The sequence below is a fragment of the Calidris pugnax genome, unplaced genomic scaffold (genome assembly GCF_001431845.1).
Source record: "Calidris pugnax isolate Ruff unplaced genomic scaffold, ASM143184v1 scaffold42, whole genome shotgun sequence".
NCBI lineage: Eukaryota > Metazoa > Chordata > Aves > Charadriiformes > Scolopacidae > Calidris > Calidris pugnax.
The window spans coordinates 9,782,063-9,804,700 of NW_015090920.1; the positions used below are offsets into that span (position 1 = coordinate 9,782,063).

Here is a 22,638-nt window from a genome sequence, read left to right on the forward strand (position 1 = left end):
CGTCTTCTACAGTTTATCTCATTATCTTACTCGCTCAGGGTACTCTCTGGCCAATTTAAGTGTCTTGGCTGTGGAGGAGACTGGGGAAAGAGCGAGACAGAGCTGTTCTAGGTGCAAGGTTTTTCTTTGTAAGAGCAAACCAAGAAGATAAAACAAGGACCTTGAGTAACATCACTGACAACATATGCACGGGAAACATTCTTGTTTGATTTATTTGAAACAGCTATTATTCTGCAATCTAAATACTCTAGTATTTTACAATGACATAGCATCAAGGAAATAAAATTATCAAAACGAAACTCCATCTCAAAGTGAAATATTCCTCTTTCCATCCTCTGTGGAGTCTCTCTTTTACAGTGGAGGCTTGTTGTGCCCGGCATTAGTACAGTCTGTAAGAACAGGTTAGGTAAACACGTACTGGTAACGGCACTCAAAGTGCTGATCCTGCAGCAAGGCAGGAGGATTGGGAGCAATGACCTCCCAATGTCAACGTGCTGAGGGGCTGGGGTCTCCCTTGTGACTGGGAGCTCCCTGGAGGTGTCAGGGCAGGGCCCGTCCCACTACCCCAGCCAGGAGCAGGGCAGTCAGAGAGCAGGCTGGGACAGCCCCAGCCTTGGGCATCCAACACCTCCCTGGGGACAGGACTGGGCCAAGGAAGAGCTGGAACATTGGCCCAGGGGTGGAGATCAGCATCAGCTCTGGTGAAGGGAACCAGGGTGAGATGCAGCCCCAGGATGTCTGAGGTCACTGAAGTAGTCCAAGGGAGTCAGAGGGGTGGGCAAATCCTCTTTTTATACGAGCAATTCTATAAGCCATATTCTTATTTTATTTTTTCTCTGTGTCTTTCCAATTTATAATACTAGTGTGCGGGTACTTATTCCAGGGAAACGGTGAAGAAGTATTGTTTCCCAACTTAACTGGTACAGTAGTTCTGTTGTCATCAGCAGGATGACTTAGGAAAGACTTACCTTCTGGAAATGTTGTTTCCCAATTTAACTGGTACAGTAGGATGACTTAGGAAAGACTTACCTTCTGGAAATTTATACAGTTGTCCAGAATCTCTGAACTTTTCCACATCTGCCGGGTAAATACCAGGTAAATCCTTCCCGATAAGGCATTCTGTTAGTATAAGATTTTTAGGCTGCCCTTACCAACAGTATGTCCAGGTATTTCCTGATAATACATTAATCTACATGACTGACATATCAGGTGTGGTTTGCTCTCTTGATCTCTCCCTTTGGCAAGAGGGCAAGCTCTCAAATGGTTCTGTAATACACCTAGTGTCACTGTGTATGTGTCATCTACAACTGCTTACTGAGCAAAATTTTTTATACAATACTAAATACTCGCTAGAGAGCAAGAAAACGAGTCTATATTTCATCAGTGATTATCCGTAGAAGGTGGCACACGTGCCTAGTTCCTGCACCAAGAGAGTTTAAGTGCTTTTGTAGCCTGGAACAGCAAAACAGGAGATGATAATCCTCCAACTTGCTGTTTAGAATCTCTTCTAAGCTGGATATGGATGCAGAAATTATCTGAGATGGGGAGAGAACTGAATACAGATTTCTCACATCCTAAAAAAATACTCCAAAAGTCATACCATCTGCTCTGGAAATCTTAGGTATTTAGTCCTTAACATCTTAACAAACATCTTAACAAAATAAGATCCTATTTTTAGATGTTCTGGGAAGACATGTATTGACTAGAGAACTACCTGAGAAAGCAATGCAGATGGAGGCCCTTTTCATACCATACTGATCATAGGATCTGCCCATGATATTGGCCACTGAGAACAAATGCTTCTTTTATATGAAAGGATCTAGACCCACTTTTCTTTTCCCAACCCTCCCTAATCATCAAATCCAAAAGGATTTAGGCTCTGAGTGGAAAGATGAAGAGCTCTTGTTTTTTTCGCTTTGAAGCTGTCCCATTTTGCAAAGAATAATTTTGTATTCTTTTGACAGAGAGACCAAGGGCACCAAATTACATATTGCTCTCTAGACTACTAGTTAGCTCATTAACCTGCATGTGGGGAGACCTCAGTATTGTAGCACCCATGTGGTTTTACATTATTTTATATTATAATCACTGTTGTTGTGGCAGGTTTTTTTTCTTATTATTTTGATTTAGGAATTAGGTTCTATTCCCACCTCTGCAATAAACTGCATTATGAAATTTCTCCGTTATGCTTCAGTAAAATGAGGATAGTGATGCAGGCATCTGTCATAACACTGGAGTATATTTTGCTTATTAATAAAGGATATAAAGAGCACAGAACAGCAGTTAATAGAATCTAACTTTGAAATATATGGTTTTTTCAGTTTTCAGCTCTGCATAGATTTTCCAGTGCTCAAGGTTATTATTTGGATGAGAACAGTAAGACAAATTTTTTGTTTTGTTTTTTTCCTGAAGCTTTAGATATGTGAATATTAGCAATGTGTCCAGTGAAGTTACAGATTTCACTCTGCAAACGAAGAATTAAACACCTGACAAGTTTACTCCAGAAAAAATGGTAGCGTCCAATTTTCTCCAGACAGAGTGGAAACAGGAAAGAAATTTCCCACGTCCAGTAAAACATTGTGCAGACTTAAAATATTTTCTGTTCCTGCATTTCCTGTCCTTATCCTTGAACAGGGGAGGTCCGGAGGTGATTTATATAACAAAGAAAAAAGGTAAACTACATGCTTTTGCCTGGATTTTTTTTTTTTTTTTTCTGGAGGAGTGGTACTTCTTGGATCGGATTGAAATGAAACAAGATTTTTATTTCAGTAGTAATAAAATGAAATTAATTCCTGTATTGTCACACAGGAAGTGACAACAGGAATGAAAGTAGCAAAATTAAACCCAGAAACCTTAATATTAGTTTCTATGTGATAAGGGCCAATTGTACTCCACCTATAATTCTAAAGGTATCATTTGAAATTTAGGCTGCTAGGTCCATTACTTAATTATACATAATGCCAGGAACCCCCCAAAACCGGGTGACATAAGTGGTGAAAAGCACAATGAAGCAGCATCCATGAAAAAGGTAGCATTTGAAGCAGAATGTAATAATATATCTGGGAAGGAATTTTGTAAATTGTTAAGTTTTCACAATAGGGGTTTTGACAGACGCTCCTGGGAGTTTGGTACTGGGGGCTGGCTCAGCACCAGGGCAGCCGAGGTGGCACCATTCGAGGCTCCCTGACAAGCCGTGGGGTGGCTGTGGACAGGTCCTCCCCCCAGCCCAGCTGTCACAGGGCCGTGTCTGACCCTGAATCCCTGTGCTGGGCCTGATCCTGACCCCCACCATGGGCCAAACGCCTGTCTCAGCCCCAGCCCATCCCCGTACCCAGGGAGGTGCTGGGTGCCGGGGCTGTCCCTCACCATCCCCTGGAAACGAGGGTAAAAAAAGGAATATGCTACATCCCATGCCATTATTTTTGAACTCAGCTGGGATTGTTCTAATTTAAATGTGTACTTGCAGTGTCGAGGCACGGATTTATTTTTTTATTTTGGGGATTTTGTTTGTTTGTTTAATTTTTAACAGATCGTTTCCAGAAGCTCAGTGAGATTTAATGATATCATTACAAGGTATAGTGCATTTTCTCCCTAGATTATATTAATTGACTATCTTTTACTTCCAGCACTCTGTTTCTCTTCTCTTTCTTTGTTGGCAGTCAGAATATAAATCAAACCAAGCCTCTTGCAAAAACGGAATGGCCGTGAGCTTCAAGGACATCATTTAGCCTCATCTTCAGGGGGCTGAGCAGGAGAACGTTTGCTTGCATTCATCATTTTTTTTGCAGATAGCATAAGCCACAACAAAAATATTGCTCTCGTGGTGAAATCTTTCTCTTTCGTGATATTTATGTTCCTGAACGAAGCACTATTTAAGTACCAATTAATGTCATGTGTGAGCCTAGGAAAAGCAGGGAGTGTTCTCTCTCTTTTTCTCTCTCTCTCTTTTTCTTCTTCACAGAGGAGCGGTGCCACACCACTGCTCTTCCATCAGCATCCCATGAAGTTTCTGCCCTGAATTATTCTGATACCTGTCTAGAAAAGCTCTAGTGGTGGGGATGGAATTGCTAGGTAATTTTATCATCAGACTTCATCTAGGTCTTTTTTTTTCTCTTTTATTCTCACCAAATGGGAATACCCCCCACACTGAGGTGAACAGGCAAACCCTTCCGAGGTCTGCTTTTATACTTCAAGTGAAAGTTGGACCAGAAAATATGATATAAAACATCTCTCAGACTAGGTCTGAAAGGAGATAATGTGCTTAAGATCTGTTTGTTACCTTCCAAAGCAAAACTTTCTGAAACATTCATTGCTGAGGTTGGTATTTTCTTTGCTTGCGTTGCTCACATTTTCAACCACCAGCTATGGCAGTGTAAGAATACTCTGCTCCAATGAATTTTTAACTCTCTGCCCTTCTGCATAGTAAAAACACAAAGCTCTCTTTTCAGGACTGCATTTCTGTCTTTGTCTTCTTAGAAAATCTGAACAGTGATATCATTTAATTTACGTTATTTTGCTTTGAGATAAAACCATTAGAAACATGTTTGGTTTAAACTGACACATAGCCATTTCCAGTTTTCCAAATGTGACTGTGCAGCTTTTTAAAAGCAGAGCTAGTGAAGTGCCCTTTTTTCTGGTGTCACATAATTTTATTGTAGGTTGCTCTTGCTTAAAAATGCACGTGCATAAAGAAAGAAATGAAAACTTCCTTTTGCGCTCCTTCAAATCACTGTGGCTTGGGCCATTGCCTTTAATGGCATTAGGCTCTGATGCGTATAAAATACAGTTCAGTTTTGCAACCTGGATGTTTAGATCCAAGGCTTCTAAAACTTAAGGTTGGTTTGGTTCCATTCCCTTCCCCATGTTGTCATAAGGCTTTCTTACACAGTATGTTTGTCTTCACTGCTAGTGCGACTTGATGAGTTATCCAAGAACATGCTTCTAAGCTGATCATCAGCTGAACTTTAATCTTTGAAGTGGATGTATTTGGAAGCATAGTTTCATTAACTGTTTGGCTTAACTGAATTTCCCATATTGTATAACATACATAAATATTTTAGCATACATTCACCTATATGCCTTCAGCTCTCTCCAGTAAGAATGGCAAACGTGATCTGAATCCTCTTTGCCATTTTTGATATCTTTTGATTGCCTAGAGCAGTTAGCATCCAGAGGACACTTTAACCAGTGCTGACACAGCGAACAAGAAAGCTTTAGCACAGTATGTTTCATCTTGACTCAGCAAGATTTCCAGCACTCCCATGTACATATTTTTGACAGGACACTTCTGAAATGAAGCATTTGCCTTCTGGAGGACTACACCCACATAGATTTCATTTTTCCTGATGTCTGTCAATATCATGAACTTTATTAACAAATTCAAATTCAAAAACAATTTCAATTCAAGAAAGCTGTCCAAGTTAGTTCTTGCTCATTTCTTACATATGAGGATATCTACAAAACCACAGATGCTCAACAATGGATTTTAATGTATGTGTGTATTTCTTTATATATATGTATCCATTTCATACCAAGACAGATTAGCAGATTAGAGACAAAATAAAATGAAGGAGCTCTTTAAGAAGAATTTGAGCTCTGATTGTAGGGATCAGTGCAATGGATTTAACTCACAGTTTCAGAAATTCTCATAGCATAATATTATAGCAGAGTCTTACTAGCTGTCTTTTACATTACTTCGAATAGAATAAACAACTTTCTATTCTTTATAGACATCTGATGCCAATGTTTTGCAATCAAATTGCAATAACTAAATGTATATCAAAGATTCTTATTTTGGCCCCTACACCTTTGTATAGATTTTAATTCAGAAGTCCCAATGCCATAAAACTCGAGACTTGAACATGGAACAATGGCAGGATATGATCAGCTTTCTCCATATAAGACATACAAATATTTAACAGCCTTGCAAAATTGCAATGGCAATTTATCAGCCTAGGAAGACTATCTATTTATCCCTTTACCCTTTACCCTGAGGAATGATAGTACTTAAAAAAAAAGAGTTTTTTTTAAAAAAAAAGCCTACTATGAGCAGGTAAAATTTGGAAAGTCAAATGCTGAAATGTGTGCTTAGTTGTGGGCATAATGCATGAAGAAGGGGCTGAATTCAAATCTTGAATGCAAAACTTCATTCTACACTAAGGAACAAGTCTTAACTTTGTAATATCATAAATGTGTTTCTACCCTTCTGTTTGCGCTTACTGAGAGGAGCGTACTCCTGTAAGAAAAAATCCAGTGGCAATTTACCAGATTTTGAACTATAATTATATACACACACACATATCTCCCCACACACATATATAGAGACTATAATGCCGGAAGCATAATCTTTACAAGTTGTATTTATCTGTGCATTGTCATTCCACTTAATTTTGCAACAATACTGATGAAAAATTACTACACCTTCTTCAAATCAGCTGAGAATATATTAATGGAAATACCTCTTTTTGTTTGTTTTGTTTTGCTTTCTTTCTCTCAATAGGCAGCTTATTAAAACTTGCATTAAATAATTGGAATTTTATTTCAAGTAGTGAAATATTTTAGTATTTCTATGTTTTGGAAGAATCAGTCTGGAAGAAACTAAAGTCTGGTTTTGAAGCAATTAAATAGGCAAGCTGCTTAGAAGTCCATTGCTACATATCTATATCAGGAATTAAAAAAAAAAAAAAAAAAAAAAAATAAAATTTTTTTCTCTTTTTTTTCTCTTCTGAGATATACTAGCTTTTGTGGTACAATGTAACTACCACCATGCTTGAAAAAAAAAAATTACAGATCTGTTTCCATTCTGTTATCCTTTATAAGATCCTGGTTTCTGTGCTGGAGCTCTAATTTACAGCAAACGTAGTTCTTCACACAGACAGCTTGTTCTATTATGCTCACAAATTGTAAATTTAAACATTAAATATTGCTTCTGATACCTAACTGAATGATAAAACATTCTTATCCCTACAGCTGCGTACAGATCACATCCTCCAAAGCTCAGCCTGCCCTGCTAGGAACATTCTAGAACAAGAGGACTGAGAGGCTAGTCCGTGCTTTTTCTCTGAGGCAAGTTTAAGTACACTTAGATCATCCCTGACAGGTGTTTCTTGAAGTATTTTTCAAAACATTTAACGAAGGAGATTTCAGAACCTTCCCTATCCCAGCTTCTGGGTATAGCTATTTCCCCTTATTATCCAATCTCAACATTTTCTGACTACTGCACTTTCCTTTTGTGTCAAATACGCAAATCAGAGGCCTTAGACATTTGCATCACGTAGGCTTAAAGGAAGAGGCAAATACAAAAGCTAATGTTTAAAGGCATTTACATACCTATCACTGCAGATAGGCACCTAGTAGCATGATGAAATACATATGGGAGATGCTGAAGGAGCCAATTTCAATGGGGGTTGGCTGAACGCAACAGGTATCTTCCCCACTAAAACAAAGAAATGGGAGAAATTGAGCTTCTGTACAGCCAAATAATGCTTCTCAGCACTCCTCCTGGGACACAGCAGCTATGTACTCTCTTTTTTTAATGTGTCCTAAAGCTTGTGTCATCCAATGTCATCATACTGAAATTCACAGTGAGCTAGGGAAATCAGCAAAAGCTATGTCTTTACATATCTTGGGAGCCCAGGCCGTAGTACTTAAAAACTTCCTTTTCCTCAGCAGTTCTGCATCCTGTGATTCCCTCTGGGACTCTCCCAATGAACTCAGAAGGATTTCTGTGCATACAGGGACCAATGTCTACATTAATTAACATTTAAAAAAAAAAGAAAGAAAAGAAATGGTTACGTGTATTACATACACTGTTCATGGAAAGAGTTCAGTTAGGGAAATGAGTGACAGGGTATGATGTGGTTAAGATTTTTAGAAAAAATGGCATGCAAAATGTGAAGGCAGTTTCATTAAATAAAAACACTTAAACTGTCAATAACATAGACAGGAAAAACATTTCTTTTCCTCACAAAGGCTGAAAACAACCTTAATTTACTGTATATGCCTAATATTAAGGAGATACTTGGAAATACAAAACAACCAAAACAGTGCTAACAAGAGCAAGGACTTTCTTGCTTTAAAAGCAAAAACAAGAATTTAAACAACTCCTTTAAATGAAACATTTGTCACAAATTTCATTGCTTTTCTTCATAAAATTAACAAAGCATGTAGGTGACTAAAAGACCCGCTGCCTATAGCTAGAGAAATGTTTCACCGTTGTATTTGCTCAAATCAATAGCTGTTGTTGGTGCTTTTTTTTTTTCCTGATTGTTTTGTATAATATATACATTTTAAAAAGGATCCCACAAAATATTTTGTAGTTATACAATGTGCTAGATGTACACATTAAACGTGTTTATTTTTTTGTTCAGAGTATTAAATTAAGAACTCCAGGGCTTGGTCCTGCAGCTGTTTGTACAAAGAGCTCTTGAAAATTGATCAGGAGTCTTGTTTGGATTCCTAGGAGGATGGGTTCCGTACAGACGGTTTAAACACTTCTAGCTAATAGAAACTGTCATAATAAACAAACAAATGAAAAAAGTAACAAAAGGAAGACGCCCAAACTCTATTACGACACAGCAGTGGCTAAATTCAGCTTCTCACACATCCATCCTGTGGCAGCATTGGTGGGGATATCAGGATATCTATATAACGGCATGATCCAAATTCCACTGCAATCAATGAGAGGTTTTCTCTTGTCTTACTTCATATTGAATCATCACTAGGAATTTGTTCAAATTTGGCTAGGCACAGTGGCCTCTCATTTGTTTTCTGTATTTGACATATTAAGATAAAGTGGGGGAAAAAAACACAATACAAAAAGAAAAAAAAAAGAAAAAAAGCATTTTACTAGATTTTTACATTTAGTAAATGGTACTTAAACTCCATGGACATGAAAGTAATTTTAAACTTTACCTTCGAAAGTTTACCTTTTTCAATATTTCATAGAAAAGAAACGCTCTAAGATACCATTTCAGACCACAGAATTATTACAGAACATAAAGATCGTATGCAAGGGCTTAATCCTTTTCCCGACAAAGATGGCAGCCAACCCCTTTTTATCTCCAGTGGGAGAAGGGTCAGCTGAGAATGTGCCATGTTCCTAATTTCAAATCTCCTTTATGATAAAAGAGTCAATAGTTTGGCATATACTTTGCCTTGGTAATTTGAATTCTATCAACAACTATTCCTAGCCACAAGAGAAATATTTTTAGGCAATATATTTGTATAGTATCACAAAACGATGTCAAAGAGAGATGTGTGTGTGTTTGTGTGTGCGTGTATGTATGCTTGGATGTATGAATACTTATGAGCTTGGGATGATTTTCTTAAAATACTTAACTTCACTTACATTATATCTTACATTGCAAAATGTACAGACACCCAGTGTTCTTTTTAACAACATATACAGGTGAGTTTATAGAGCCTTATAAAAGATTTTGTGATTCCAAATTAAAAACCATAGAAATATAATCAAAATAATGGAGAGTGATTTATACCTCTGATAGTACATAGCGCTCATTCTGGTAATACTGACAGCTGCATCTTTGGCATTGAAAATTCATTACAACTTTTAGACAAAATGTTGTTGCTTACAGCTTATTATTATTTTTTTTAAACAAGAAAAACAGGATTGACCAAAATACCAATATTGGGGAAGTACTATTAAAGGTTTATTTTATTTTTGTTTTTAGCAAGGATAGCTTAGGAACCCTGAATTACCTTCTCGCTTTAGTGTATGGTGTAGACTGTATGAATCCATTTAAAAATCAACTAAGTTGTACCACATTTTTCGGAAAATTATATATAATATAATATATATATATTTTATATTTATTTAGAAGCTTTGAAATAGTACAGTAAACACTTTGCAACACGGTGTATAAACTACAGAATGTCTTTGATAATTTTGTGGGTCTTCAGATTAACAACATTTTTATGACCCACAGGTGAAAAGAACATGATCACAATCTCTCTTGTAAAGTTGGAATAGTTTGGGGAACACTTGATCACACAAAAATAATATAAAACAGTCAAGTTTAAAACAGTGATATTGCATTTATAATGCACATTTCTTTTATCTGTACGATTGGCTTCTTGTGGTGAATATAAACATCTAAAGGGCTCAGTGACATTTTGGAGAGAGAAAGATATATAGTGCTGTAAACAGGCACACACTGATCAGAGAGGCAAGATCAGTTGCCTCTGAAGTTTCTACAGTTCTACACATTTCAACTCATTTCTCAGGCCTGCTGAGAGCAATTAGGTCCTATTGTTGGCCATGATGTCTCCAACAGCACACAAATCCTTCAGTTACACAGAACTGGATGGCCAAGATAATGAAGTTGAAAGTTGATGCTTTTTGTTGGTCGACTTTTGTGCAAATCATGCTGCTTCAGGTAAGTCCTGTAGAAGTGACTAGCATATCCTTTTCCGTGCTGCAGGAAAGAAAGAAAGACACTTCTGAGAGAAAAAAAAAATAAAAATCAGTCTCCAACAGCTCTTAGGTTTAGTATTTCTTAGAGTGTAGAGAAACAAGCAAAACTTGTCACAAACTATCGCTTAAAATTCCCATTGTAGCAAACAACTTAATGGGGATTCACTTTTCAGAGAAAAGTCTTTTTGAGGCTTGATAGCCTGAAAACCAAACTTGGCTTGCTGTTTTATTATTCTGTCTAACATGTCACGGCAAGTATTCCAATGTGCCTATGCAGAATCAGTATAAAAACAAGGCAGAGAGTCAGACTTGCAGGTTCAATGTTACTGGAATTTCCAAGCCTACTTTTTTCCTAGTTCAGCTTGTTATTTGAAGCAAGATCTAGAATCCCCCCAAGATTCAGAAGCCGGTTTTCCTTCTCTTTCAAAGTGAACCATTATCCCCATCACCAAATGACCCTTTAGTCTGGTTTGACAGAGACGAAAAAATGGTGCATTAGTGCTACAATTCAGATTTCAGCATTTACTGTCAGGCTGCAAATTAACTCGTGTTACACAGATGAAGAAGGTCAATGCATTAGCAAACCCATATCCTAATCCACCAGCTGTGGTAGTTATATTTCCTCAAGACACGGGCTATTTTAACTGTAATTGGGAGCAAAGGTAACAAATGATTTGTACTGGCATTCAGAAAGGCCCTGGGTTAAATTCTGATCTCAGTCACACATGAAGTTGAGACAAGGAACTGACTCACTTGCTGAAGTATTGTCACCATCATCATTATTGTGTAGTAAAGCTTGTAATGATAAAATCAGGTTTTACCTTAGCTCCAAATCAACTAAAACCCTACCTGAAATTCACTGTATTTCTGTGCACGAAGTGTTCCAACTAAACCATAAAGGAATCTTAACTTTAGAATGAATCTTTGAATCAAGCCATCCATGTATACATGTTGATGCTTGCATGCTGACACACAAACACATCCAGTCTCCGTTCCATTTAACATAAACGTATACATTAGCCATACTTATTCACTACGTATATTCGCTAGTAGACATACGAAATGGATCTGCTGTATCACGGGGAAGTTAGGTTACTTACAGGAAAATGTTATCACATCTAACATCATCTAATCTAGCCTGCCTATGCCACAGGATGCACGCAGAAAAATGTGAAAAATATTTGTTTATAAGCTATCTGTTCAACACACAGACAATTGCCAGATGTGTTATTAACATTAGAATTAAAACATCTAATATGTTTTGGATGTTTCACTTCTGCAGTGAATTAGTAGCAGAATTAGAAAGGATTTTTTAAAAGCTTCTGCTATATATTTATTTTTTACATTGTGGTTAAGATTAATGAGATCAGAATCTTCATGATGTTTTGATGCAGCGTATATGATCAGACCAATCAAGTTTCTAGACATCTTTTAAAAGATCTATTAAAATATTACAAGAAACGATCATTCCAATAAGAGTAATAATAGTAAAAAGACTTATATTTGATCTTCAATTTTTTTTTTTCCAAAAGTTTGCTAATAATTGCAGTTACCTTAAAAAAACAGGTAAGTGCAGTGATCTAGATCCCTGTCTGCCGTTGAGGAACTCATGCTGCAGCCCAGACACAGTAGGACTTGGATGGGTTAAAACCCTGCAGATGTGCAGCAGGACCACTGCTGTTTGGTGCAGCCCCGCTGCCCCTGCTCCTCTCTGACACGGTGCCTTGGCGGGTCTTCACATGGCACTTGAGCTGCACAGCAAAATCTGGTTACAGATATTCTTTCAGATAATACAGAGATCGAATTACTGGCCGTCATCTAGCCTTTTGCCACATAAATTAGTGCTTTTTTTTTAAAAAAAAATTTTAAACTTCACATACTAAATATATTACAATGCAATCAGGCCATTTTATAGTAATAACTAAATATTGCCCGCTAGGGTTCAGCACACCTGCGACTGTCATCACCTACAAAAATCCTTGTCCCAAATGCTAAAATATCCTTGGCCGACACATCAAGTGCATTGGATTTCAAAGGCAACTTTTGACCTCAAAGGTTTAGGGTTTTTTTCTGTATTTGCACATAAATTTATGTGCAAGCAAATCTCTCCATGTCTATACCAGTTTCCGTCTTTTTACAGATGGGGAATATAAATCAGAGAGGTTAAATGGAAAGGAGGATGGACTCAGCTTAAAACAGAGGGCAATGAAAGTTCTGACATCTGTTTCTGGCTCTGTGTGTGTGCATGCATGTGTGTTCATAAATAAACTTTAATAAGAAACACCAAGCCTCTCTGTATCACAATTTCTCCATCTGTAAAATGGGAATAATATTGCTTACCTATCTCCTAGAGGTGCAGGAAGGTTTAAATCACTATTCTTTATAATCCACTTTGAGATCCAGAGATGGCAAGTGCTATAGAAATGGAAGTATCAGAGTCAGTGTAAGAGCTGGAACAAGTACACCATAATTTCTGGTGCCTAATATCTCCTCTGAGATCACAGCTCTCTCTTTCAGCCCTGTTTTACCTCCTGTTCCAAACTCTCAAACTAGTGCATAGGAAGCTTCAAGTCTGCCTAAGTACAGGTACTGGTTAGAGATTTTTAATAATAAGTAGTTTCATAATTCTGTTCATGTAATTGTACTATTTGTACATATGTTCTGATAGTGCTTGAAGTGAACAAGATGATTAAAGAATCACAAGTATTCCAATTAAAATTCTTGGGGTACATGATTTGTGCTGTACTGAATATTGATCCTTCCCCAAAGATCTCAACAAAGATTTTGAGGGTTACAGCAAGAGCACTCAATGCATAAAACGTATATGGAATTGCAATAAAAACTGGAAATAAAAACCAGCAAAAATCTATTCAGATTCATTTGTTCCTCAGTACACATTAGTAAGCCTCCCACTCACGGCGAGCTAGTTCTGTGTAGACTGACGAGAGAAGACATGTAAAGACATCAGCAGCAGATGAACAGAAAAAGAAATGAGTAACACGAACAGAAGAAACAGAAAAGAGAAAATAAAGTATGCAATGCTTATTCCTAGCTTATGAATCAGAAATGAACAGAAAATACTGTAAAGCCCTAGTCTCTTTAATAAATCTTCCTTTCTCCCCGTTGTGAATCATCCTATTGCATCCAAACTGGATGTCAGACTACTACTTTGCAGCCACGGGTGCAGCCATACACATTTCCTCCTGTGGCAAACCCTCGCAGTGATTGCCTGTACTTGGAAGAACCTTCAAACTCTGAATCAAAATTTTCTCCTGCTTCATATTGCTAGCCAATCTAATTAGGACGGAGAGAAGGCCCACTGCTTCCCCCCACAGCTGGCAACTAAAGCAGCAAAAGAAAACACATCCTATGCCTTTTATAACTATTGTCTCTTTCACTGTATCCTATATTTAAGAGCTCCATAAACTCCCACAGAATTATATCTGCTACAACCGAACGACTGCTGAGGTTCCCCAAGTGCCAACAGCCTAAAGATGCAAATGGACCCCTAGATAATAAAACCTCAACATCTATCAAATGCCAGGGATGCTGCTGCTGTTGCAGAAATACTGCTGATGCCCCTTCGCTTAGGAGAAAGAAGGCCCTTGAACCTCAAAACCTCTCTTTTAAATCAAGGCAAGCGATGCAACAGGAGAACAGGGGGGGAAAGCCAGTAGGTAAACTGTCGTCTTGCTATTTCACACCCAAACTCTATAAGTTAGCACAATATCCAAGTAATACTTGTCTTCACATAAGGGCTTCTGTGCAAGCCCTCAGTGCATTATGGGTTTTCTCCTGGGTAAGAAACGTGTGCCTCGCCGCGCCACGGCCATGCAGAGCAGGTTGTCCCCGTGCAACCCTGCCACTGGCGCAGAGATTGCGGGAGGCTGGCATCGCCTGCATTCTGCTCAGAAACAGCCCAGCTAGTCAGGCTTCACAGCAAACACCTTCCACTGGCAGCGAACAAGAAGCTAAAAAGGAGTTAATTGCCTCATGTGCATGATGGCAATGTCGGGTTTAAATCTGCATTATTAATTTTAACTCTTTTTATATTTTTATGGTTTGCTTTACAGTCTATACGTTAACTGTCGCGGATGAAATATTACCCTTCACTGAGTCCCATTAGCTTTGACAGAGCCAGGAATGGATAATTCCAGCGACAACCCACAGACTGCAAATTCAGCATTCTTCTTGTAACGCGGCCCCATTGAATAGACACCAGGGTCTAAGTGGTGGCTGAAGGTATTCTGGATGAAACAACCCGGCTGCTTCAGTTAACCTGAAGCTCTAGTTCAGTTAGCAGCAACTCTAGTTTTGGAAAGAGGTCAACAAGTGAAAGGGAATGCAGAGTAAACTACCATAGCTCCCTCACCCTTGGTGGTGGTGCATCCAGGTAAGGGGTGAGACACACGGCTGGGGCTGGGGGATGTAGGATGGGGATTACTCTGCTGCCACCCATGTTCTGTGGATAAAAAAGTATTCCAGTCATTGCAGGTGTCAATTCAGTATCTTTTGCAATCCATAAAGTCTTTTTTTTTTTTTTCATGAACTGTTACTTGAAGGTTTTTAAAGCATTGCTAATAATATTTTATGAAAACTCCACTAATGGCATTATAAAAAGAGATTTTCTTATCCAGTCTGATAAACTTTGATACACAAACATGAAAATAATATTTTTCTCATATATCTTTTCCTCGTTAATTAGTTTCAGGGGAACTTTTTCAAAATTTCCTCTCAAGTCTGTAGTTAAGAGATTTTGTGCTTCATATCTATGTACTCTGTAGAGCACAACATAGCTTGCATTCCAGATGCCCGTGTTACAATTTACACAATTAATGTGGCTTTGTTACCTCTATATTATATCAAACAGTTGGAAAAAAAAGGAAGATGGAACATACTTACTGTTGTACTTAAAAAAAAAATTTAAAAATAGGTCAAGTATCTGCTAATGTGAGTGAGTCAGTTGGAGCTGGCTCTGGTGGCCACTGTTTGTGTGCTTATCTGTATGTCTGAAGACTCCTGAAAGCCACCAAAGGAGTTAGATAAGACTGAGACCACATTCTCTCTGGCCATTTCTGGCGTGTCACAAGGTAGGGAAGGCAGGAGAAGCTCCCCCACATGAACCTGCGATGTGCACCAAAGCAGAATTTGTCCCTAATAAAGATACGGAATTCAGTAAGACCAAAATGTTCTTTATGGGATCTGCAAAACCCCAAATATAGGTACTGTTTCTAAAATAAAACAACAGCATTTGGACTGATGGGTAGAAATACACAGATTTCATGTGAAATAAAAAAAAATATTGTGAGCATTAGGTCTTCAGGCTGTGAATAAATAAAGTAGGCCAAAATGCTAAAGTTGGTAATTGTTGCACTGAATCTTTTCTGGAAATGGGCTTACTTTTAGCTAAATAATTAAACCCCACAGATCATTAAAATCTTTCCTTCCTTTGAGAATACATCTTTACTTCTGGAACAAAGAAGATGATGCCAAAAAGCATCATCTTTTGTATGAAACAAACAATTTAAATACATATATTGTCCTTTCCTTTTGTGTTGCATTAAGTGCATACGTTTCCACGTCTCTATTCATTTGAATCAGTTCAGGAAACAGGAATTCCCAGCCAAATCAGTGGTGGACACTGCACTGACCATAATCTAGTGAACGTGACAAATAATGCTACCTACACCCTGAAAAGGGGGAAAGAGCTTTGTCCTTTGCACCTCAGTACAAAATACCCACTTTTTAAACTTGAGTGTAGTGTTGGATTCCGCATCAACAACTAAACAGATTATCACTCTTTTTTGAAAAAAGTTTATTGACCAAATTTCTGACTGACATATATTGCCACTTCCATTAACTTCATTTTAAGATTGGAAAATACATATATTTTTGTTGCGTGTCTCGGTAAGTATTTTCGTATGACAAGTGGGCTACCTGATACAAGTGTTGTTAACACATCATGACAGTCACTGAAATAATGTTTCTCTGGTGCTATTGAGTGCTCTGAGTTCTATATTCTACCTGGACTTAGCCAATCCTCCAAAAACAAACAAACAAAAAAAGCATTAAACTTCTTAAGAACAAGTATCCAAGTCCAAGTTCACGTAAGCACCAGATAAAATTTCCCTCTCTTTAGGACTATCCTCAAGCGTAGGCTTAAGTTTAAGCACTGGGCCTTAATTAACATGTGCTTTACATTGAACATACAATTAAAAAGGATCTTCTTTTGAATCAAGTCCTAGATTTTGTCATCAGTGTTCTGTGGCACATAAGATACTTTTATGTGTATTTGATTTTCTGTTCTAAATGCTGACCTTTTTTTTTCCACTGGCAGCAACAGCCCAGTGGCATAGTATATGTCAGATTTGATTTATCTCTGGTTGCCATTATTTACTACAGAAACAATGCTTTTTAGTTACCACAGTTCAGCACAGAAAGTGCTAAGCTAAATTCTATAATGTACCATGAAAATACCAAAGACTGTTTTCCCATAGGATACAGTGAGCAGAAGAAAGCATTTTTGTCTTTCTGTATTATTATAACTGTATTATCTACCTGAAGCTACTGAAGATAACACATGACATCACTATTACATTCAGAGAATCACGGAATATTTAATTTTGCAAGAGTTCTTATAATTAGGTACTGTATTAAGGCCAATTAAATAAGTCCTAAATTATTCCTGACATATGTCAAACTTAGCACAGAGTGAATTCCCTAAGAATATTTTCAAATTCTCCATCAACAACTTATTCTAATTGCATACATGTTCTTCCCAATTCACTGCAAGTTACTAATTTTGGTACTATCCTTAGGGATACCAGTATTTGATTTCTTTCCTTTTTTATAAAAATTCCTTATGTATTTGTATGGAACAATCGTGTCTTCTCCTCAATCTTCTTTTCTTCTTCCTCTACGTGGCTTTGGGTTGTGTTTTTTTTTCAAAATCACCTCTTTATTGCACTCTTCTGAAATCTGCAATCTACATCTCTTCAAGCTGACAAGCCTGAAAAGGAACATGTCAGTTTGAGAGTTAACCAATGCAGAATACACTAAAGGCTGGTTAAAACGTGACTTAAAATTTTCAGTGCCCTGGGGAGAAGAGGAGAGATGTGAACCATTCCTCCTAAATTGCTCTTAAGTGCCTAAGTTCCCTATAGATTCAAGGGAGAAGCAGACACTTATAAGTCACCATTTGGTGGCCTTCTGAGGTGCCTAATCATGCTGGATTGGGCCTGAAATAGTTAAATTTATTGGTTCTTACATGAGGTAACTTGCATTGCAGTATTACATCAGCGTCACACTGTGTATTCTGATTCACTTTATCTTTGCCATGTTTTTTCCACCACCCCTCACTCTCGGCAGGGATTAGGTGGCATTAGGATCCGGCAGGTATGTCCCCTCTTTTTGTGAACGTTTTGTTTTCCATTTCTAAATCTTAACAGTACTTAACATTGGTTTTGATGAGCAGCATAAACTGAGATTTCAGAGAGTCGTTCCCAGTTTACCAAGATAACATACTTAAGTGTATCATACAAACTTCTCACCAACCTTTCAAAGCTTCTCTTATTCAAAAAGTCATATTTCAAGAAGTTCTCAAGTTCAAGAAGTCTACAAACTTCAAAGCTTCTCTTATTCAAAAAGTCATATTGGCTCTCTCTCTATCCATGAATGAAATTTCCCATCACCATTCTTTGTCACTTAAGACTATCAGAATGGAATGATTTCTATCCACATGATTAAAATCTGTCAGCCATATTGAGCAATATGTGGGGGCCATACAGTGTGATCATACCCAATCTGCTTCCAGGAATGGTCCCTGGCTCACGTTCTGACAGCCTCACCACAAACAGGACTTGTTAGGGAAGAAAACTAGTTGCCACAGGCTAAAGGTATGCCAGAGAGTGTAAGAGTACAGGCCAGAACATTCCAGTGCTGGGAGGCATCCTGTTTAATTAATTAGAAGCAGCGTAGCCATATTGGACATAAAGAATATTGCAAGTACAAAGCACACAGCACTTTATGTCAAGTAGAGCAGAAAAAAAAAGTTATTACTGCATCTCATTTGTAAGCAAGAACTGTTTTAGATCTCAGTTCCTATCAATACCCACAGCTGTGTGCAGCTACCTTCAATTGTCATCGAAATTCCAATTGAGAATAGATGGATGTCAAATTAAAGCACAAATAAGCAACTAAAGAAAGTCACAAAGTGACAGAATTTTACTCTGACATAAGATGAATTCATAAGATGAATCCACAACACCTATAAAATTCCTTATGACTAAAGAATGGTTGCGTTCAAGCAGTTTCATAATGAATCCTTTTCCAGGGCTGAATGCAGCCATGATGCTGGAGGTGAAAAGATAAAGTCAGAGGATTTGGGTCACTGGCTAAAAGAGGAGTCTGTCATCCCTGTAACTTCTTTGGTGAGTCTACTCTGCATCCTTCTTTTTCTTTCTTTCCAATCCAAATTACTCCTGATAGCCTCTGAAAATGTCGTGTAAAATAACATCATTTACACACATGAAATAGATTCATGTGTATGCAAAAAATGCAAATTTACTCATGCAACTCATGCATGCACATCATTTTCAGGTAGAACTGAGGAAGCAAGTTCTGAAGGTTTGCTTCTCCATGTCCACAATGTTTTCTTCCACTACTAAAGACCGTTATCCTATCAAAGAAATAAATTGAATTATCTTGGGAGAGTTTGGATTTTCAGTAAATCCACATTGATTACTGTCACCATATTTACTTCTTCCAACAATTTATTAGGTATTGGAGTTAAAAATTGTAGCCTAATTGTCTATATCTCCTACTTCCTGACTTACAAGAAGGTACCAAATACATCTCTCTTCACTCTTCTGACTTCACCCTACCGCGTTTCTAAAACAAATTACATATATTGACCACTACTTCCTGGCAGCAGCCATCCTACTGCTGGCATGAAGCTGTGACTTCTCGGTGGCTGGAGTACAAATAGAGCTGTTTACGGGCTTCCCAGATAAATAGCAACACGGATCCCTATAGTGTGCTTTGCCCAAACATGAGAAATAGATGCAGTTACTTCTCTTCCAGCTATTTGTTGCATTCTTTGAATGGCTTTCCCTATTTTTTGTCAAGTTTGGTCAAGTTAAAAAAAAAAAAAAAAGAAGGAAGGAAGGGAAACCCTCAAAAATTTAAGCAGTGGAAATGACAGTGGAAAATCAGAGATATTGTGTGCAGCAAAAAAGCCAGAAAAAACAATAATTTCCTCTGCTGTGCAGACCCAGGCGTTCCTCAGGCAGAGGCAAGCAGAGAGGAAAAGACTTTGCTGTGCCCAGACCCAGGATCAGGCACACGTTCAGTTCTCCAGCTCCTGACTCTCACAATCAGGAGGTTTGTACATTTAGGAATAGCATTCATTCATAATGAATAGAATTTGCCAATCAAAAATAAATAACTTCAGTGCCTTTGAAAATTTTAAGTGCAAACAACTCATTGCTTTCCAAAGAGTCTCAATGTCCATAAGTGGCTAAATTACTTCTGTCATACAATTTAAATTTATAGGACAAGAGGCATTTTGGACTTTTAAACCAGCATAACACAGTAATCTCAAAAATTACTCCTAAAGTTTCAAGCAACCTTTCTGCCGGTTTCTTTCATATTCCACTGGTAGGAATCCAGAAAATGGTATTTCATTATTGAAAAAAAATATATTCTCCACAGATGGTATATTCACAGTAGACATAAGCACTCTCAAAATTGACATAAATGAATAAATATAGCACTAGTCTGAGACAGATACACAAGACTTCTGTATGTTCCAGTCAGAACTGGCAAATACAGACTTTTACAGCTATCAGAGGAAAAGAAATAGTTGAAATGATATGACACATTAAAAATATCATTTTCTTTCAAATAAAAGTTACCCAAGTTTTTTTAACCTTTCAGTTATTTTCCTGCACTGTAGCTGCAAAGGGCCCTATAATTATTTAAGATAAAAGATGCTATGTAAACCTAGTAGCACGTACATTTTTTAATCAGTATTTTCTACAGTACAAGGTACTGTTAATTCTGTCCAATATCACAGTTACATAAAGATATTCAAGCAAATAGAATTTAAATATAACAGCTAACACCTGTGCTTTGAAATAAAAAAAAAAAGAATGCTTATTTCTTTTTCTTATATTCACTATTTTAATAATATTTGATAAAAATACTGTCATTTATTTTATTGGGCTACAGTCAAGTTATCTTTGCATATTTATACATTCCTTTCTAATTTTGCTTTCAGAATTATCCATTTCCTTTCTATTATTGCAGCAGTACTCGGTAAGCGTTCTTCCCCTTGAGCAATAGCTGCAAGAGGAATACGTTCAGATGAAGAAAGCAAACCAGTCATGAATGTGAGATAAAAATACCTTCCAGGAGTTATGCAATAATCATTGAACAGTGAATCATCACAAGTGGTTTATTCAAGATCATAGAGTACCTACAATAATGAGTAAAAATATATCATAGCCTTATTATATTTTAATTAGTATTACCAGTTTAAGTTTTATTTTAAGTTTGGGGGGTTTTTGTAAGCTTTATTTACCTAATAGAGATGATGTATCTGAACTGGCGAACTTGAGTTATAAGTGAATAAATGTCTCAGCATTTCAGATACAGTTGTTTAATGCTCTATTAGACTTTTTAGAAAAGAATAAGTTTTCGGTTAGATTTCTTATCATTATTAGATGTTGGCTTTTTAACTTCAGCTTTGCTGAGCAATTTTGCATGTACAAAGTCATTCTCATTTTGGCAGAAGTGAGAGCTGTGTCCTGTCACAGAGATAAATTCCTGGATGTAAGTGAAGAGTTCCCCTGCCTGTGAGAGGGGATGTGGATATTCAGCTGTGCAGATCAGATTGAAAGTTGAAAGATACAATTTTAACATCCTTTTTGAGCACAAAACTGTACTATTCACAAAGGAGCTACTCTTTTACTATGCACATCTCATTTGTTTGTTCATACCAATAAAAATTGCATTTCAATGCGACTTCTTTTTTTGTTTGTTTGTTTGCAATCCAGTGTTAGAATGTTTTCTTTCTTCTTACCCTAAGAACAGCAATTTATTGGTGCTAATTTGTTTGATTTTACTTCTGTGCATTTTTACTTCAAGTATGTGCAAAAATCACAAATTGAATTAAAAATTATTAATGAAGGGACAAGATAGCTCACAATTTTCTCTGATCTGTATTAGAAATCAAGTAGGCTGATTTTAAAAGCAAAAATGTAGACAGGCCTCATTTTTAAAATTAATCAAGTGTCCCATTCAACATAGCTGTTATGTTTATGCAAATGTAATGCTATAATGTCTATCACAGCTGTGATAAAACTACACAAATAATTTCCAAAAATGAGATGTAACTAAGCAAAAAACCAAAGAAAATCCTTCTTCCATCATAGTAAATGTACAAAATTGTAATTTCCTTCATTTTTGGGGAAAACTTTTCCAAAACAGTAAAGAATTCTTGCTTAAAACATCTTTTCATATATTTATGTTAAACATCAGCAGAAAATGTTGAGTTACACATCCTGCCACACAGAAACAGGCCTTTATGATCCTAACTAGATCAAAATACCGAAAAAATATTTACATGCATTTTTTTTATCCCTTTGAAAAATAATCAAAGTATTGTGAGACACTTCTTGTCCTGGAATAAAGACATGAACTTTTTTCTCCTCTAGGTCGTGTTCTAATCTAATTCAGGGAGATGGATAATGATTGTAAGTTAAACCGTTCTTTGTGCAAGGCTCTGTGGTAGATTATCTGAAATAAATTGATGATCCAATTCCTAAACATTCAACTGTGCAAAGACTTTTGAAAGCTTTCTAATTTTATTTGTAAACCAACTTGACTTGGGCAGGTCAAGTTGAGCAGGTGCCAAATATTTTGTAGAACGAGAACCTCAGACCACACATCTATACTTTCAGGTGAACATAGAGACTTGTGCTTAGAACCAAGCCCAAACTTCTTGGGGAAGAGACCAGCTTTTTCATTCTCTCTCTATGTATATGCCATACCTAACATGATAAAATCCTGATTCATATATAAAATATGTTGATCGTGTTGGCAATAATTACCATGATAACGATATAGTTTCATCAGTGAAGATGAAGATACTTGCGTGCATGTAGAAAATATTGCAGTGTCAATTAGGGGGCTACTTTAGA

At 37.1% G+C, this 22,638-nt stretch overlaps 1 protein-coding gene across 8 annotated transcripts in view; it reads right to left on the reverse strand.

The window, feature by feature from the left end:
* Positions 1–8,337: 8,337 nt before the first annotated feature.
* PCDH10 (protocadherin 10) overlaps positions 8,338–22,638 on the reverse strand; it is a 35,044-nt gene continuing 20,743 nt past the window's right edge. For 2 of the 8 annotated variants that reach the window (XM_014949960.1, XM_014949958.1), the window contains 2 exons: positions 12,776–12,850; positions 8,338–10,436 (listed from right to left, as the gene is read on the reverse strand). In XM_014949960.1, coding sequence (XP_014805446.1) covers positions 12,816–12,850 — 35 coding nt within the window. In that variant the 3' untranslated portion in view covers positions 8,338–10,436; positions 12,776–12,815. The other 6 variants (XM_014949963.1, XM_014949959.1, XM_014949956.1 and 3 more) reach the window with 5 other exon arrangements.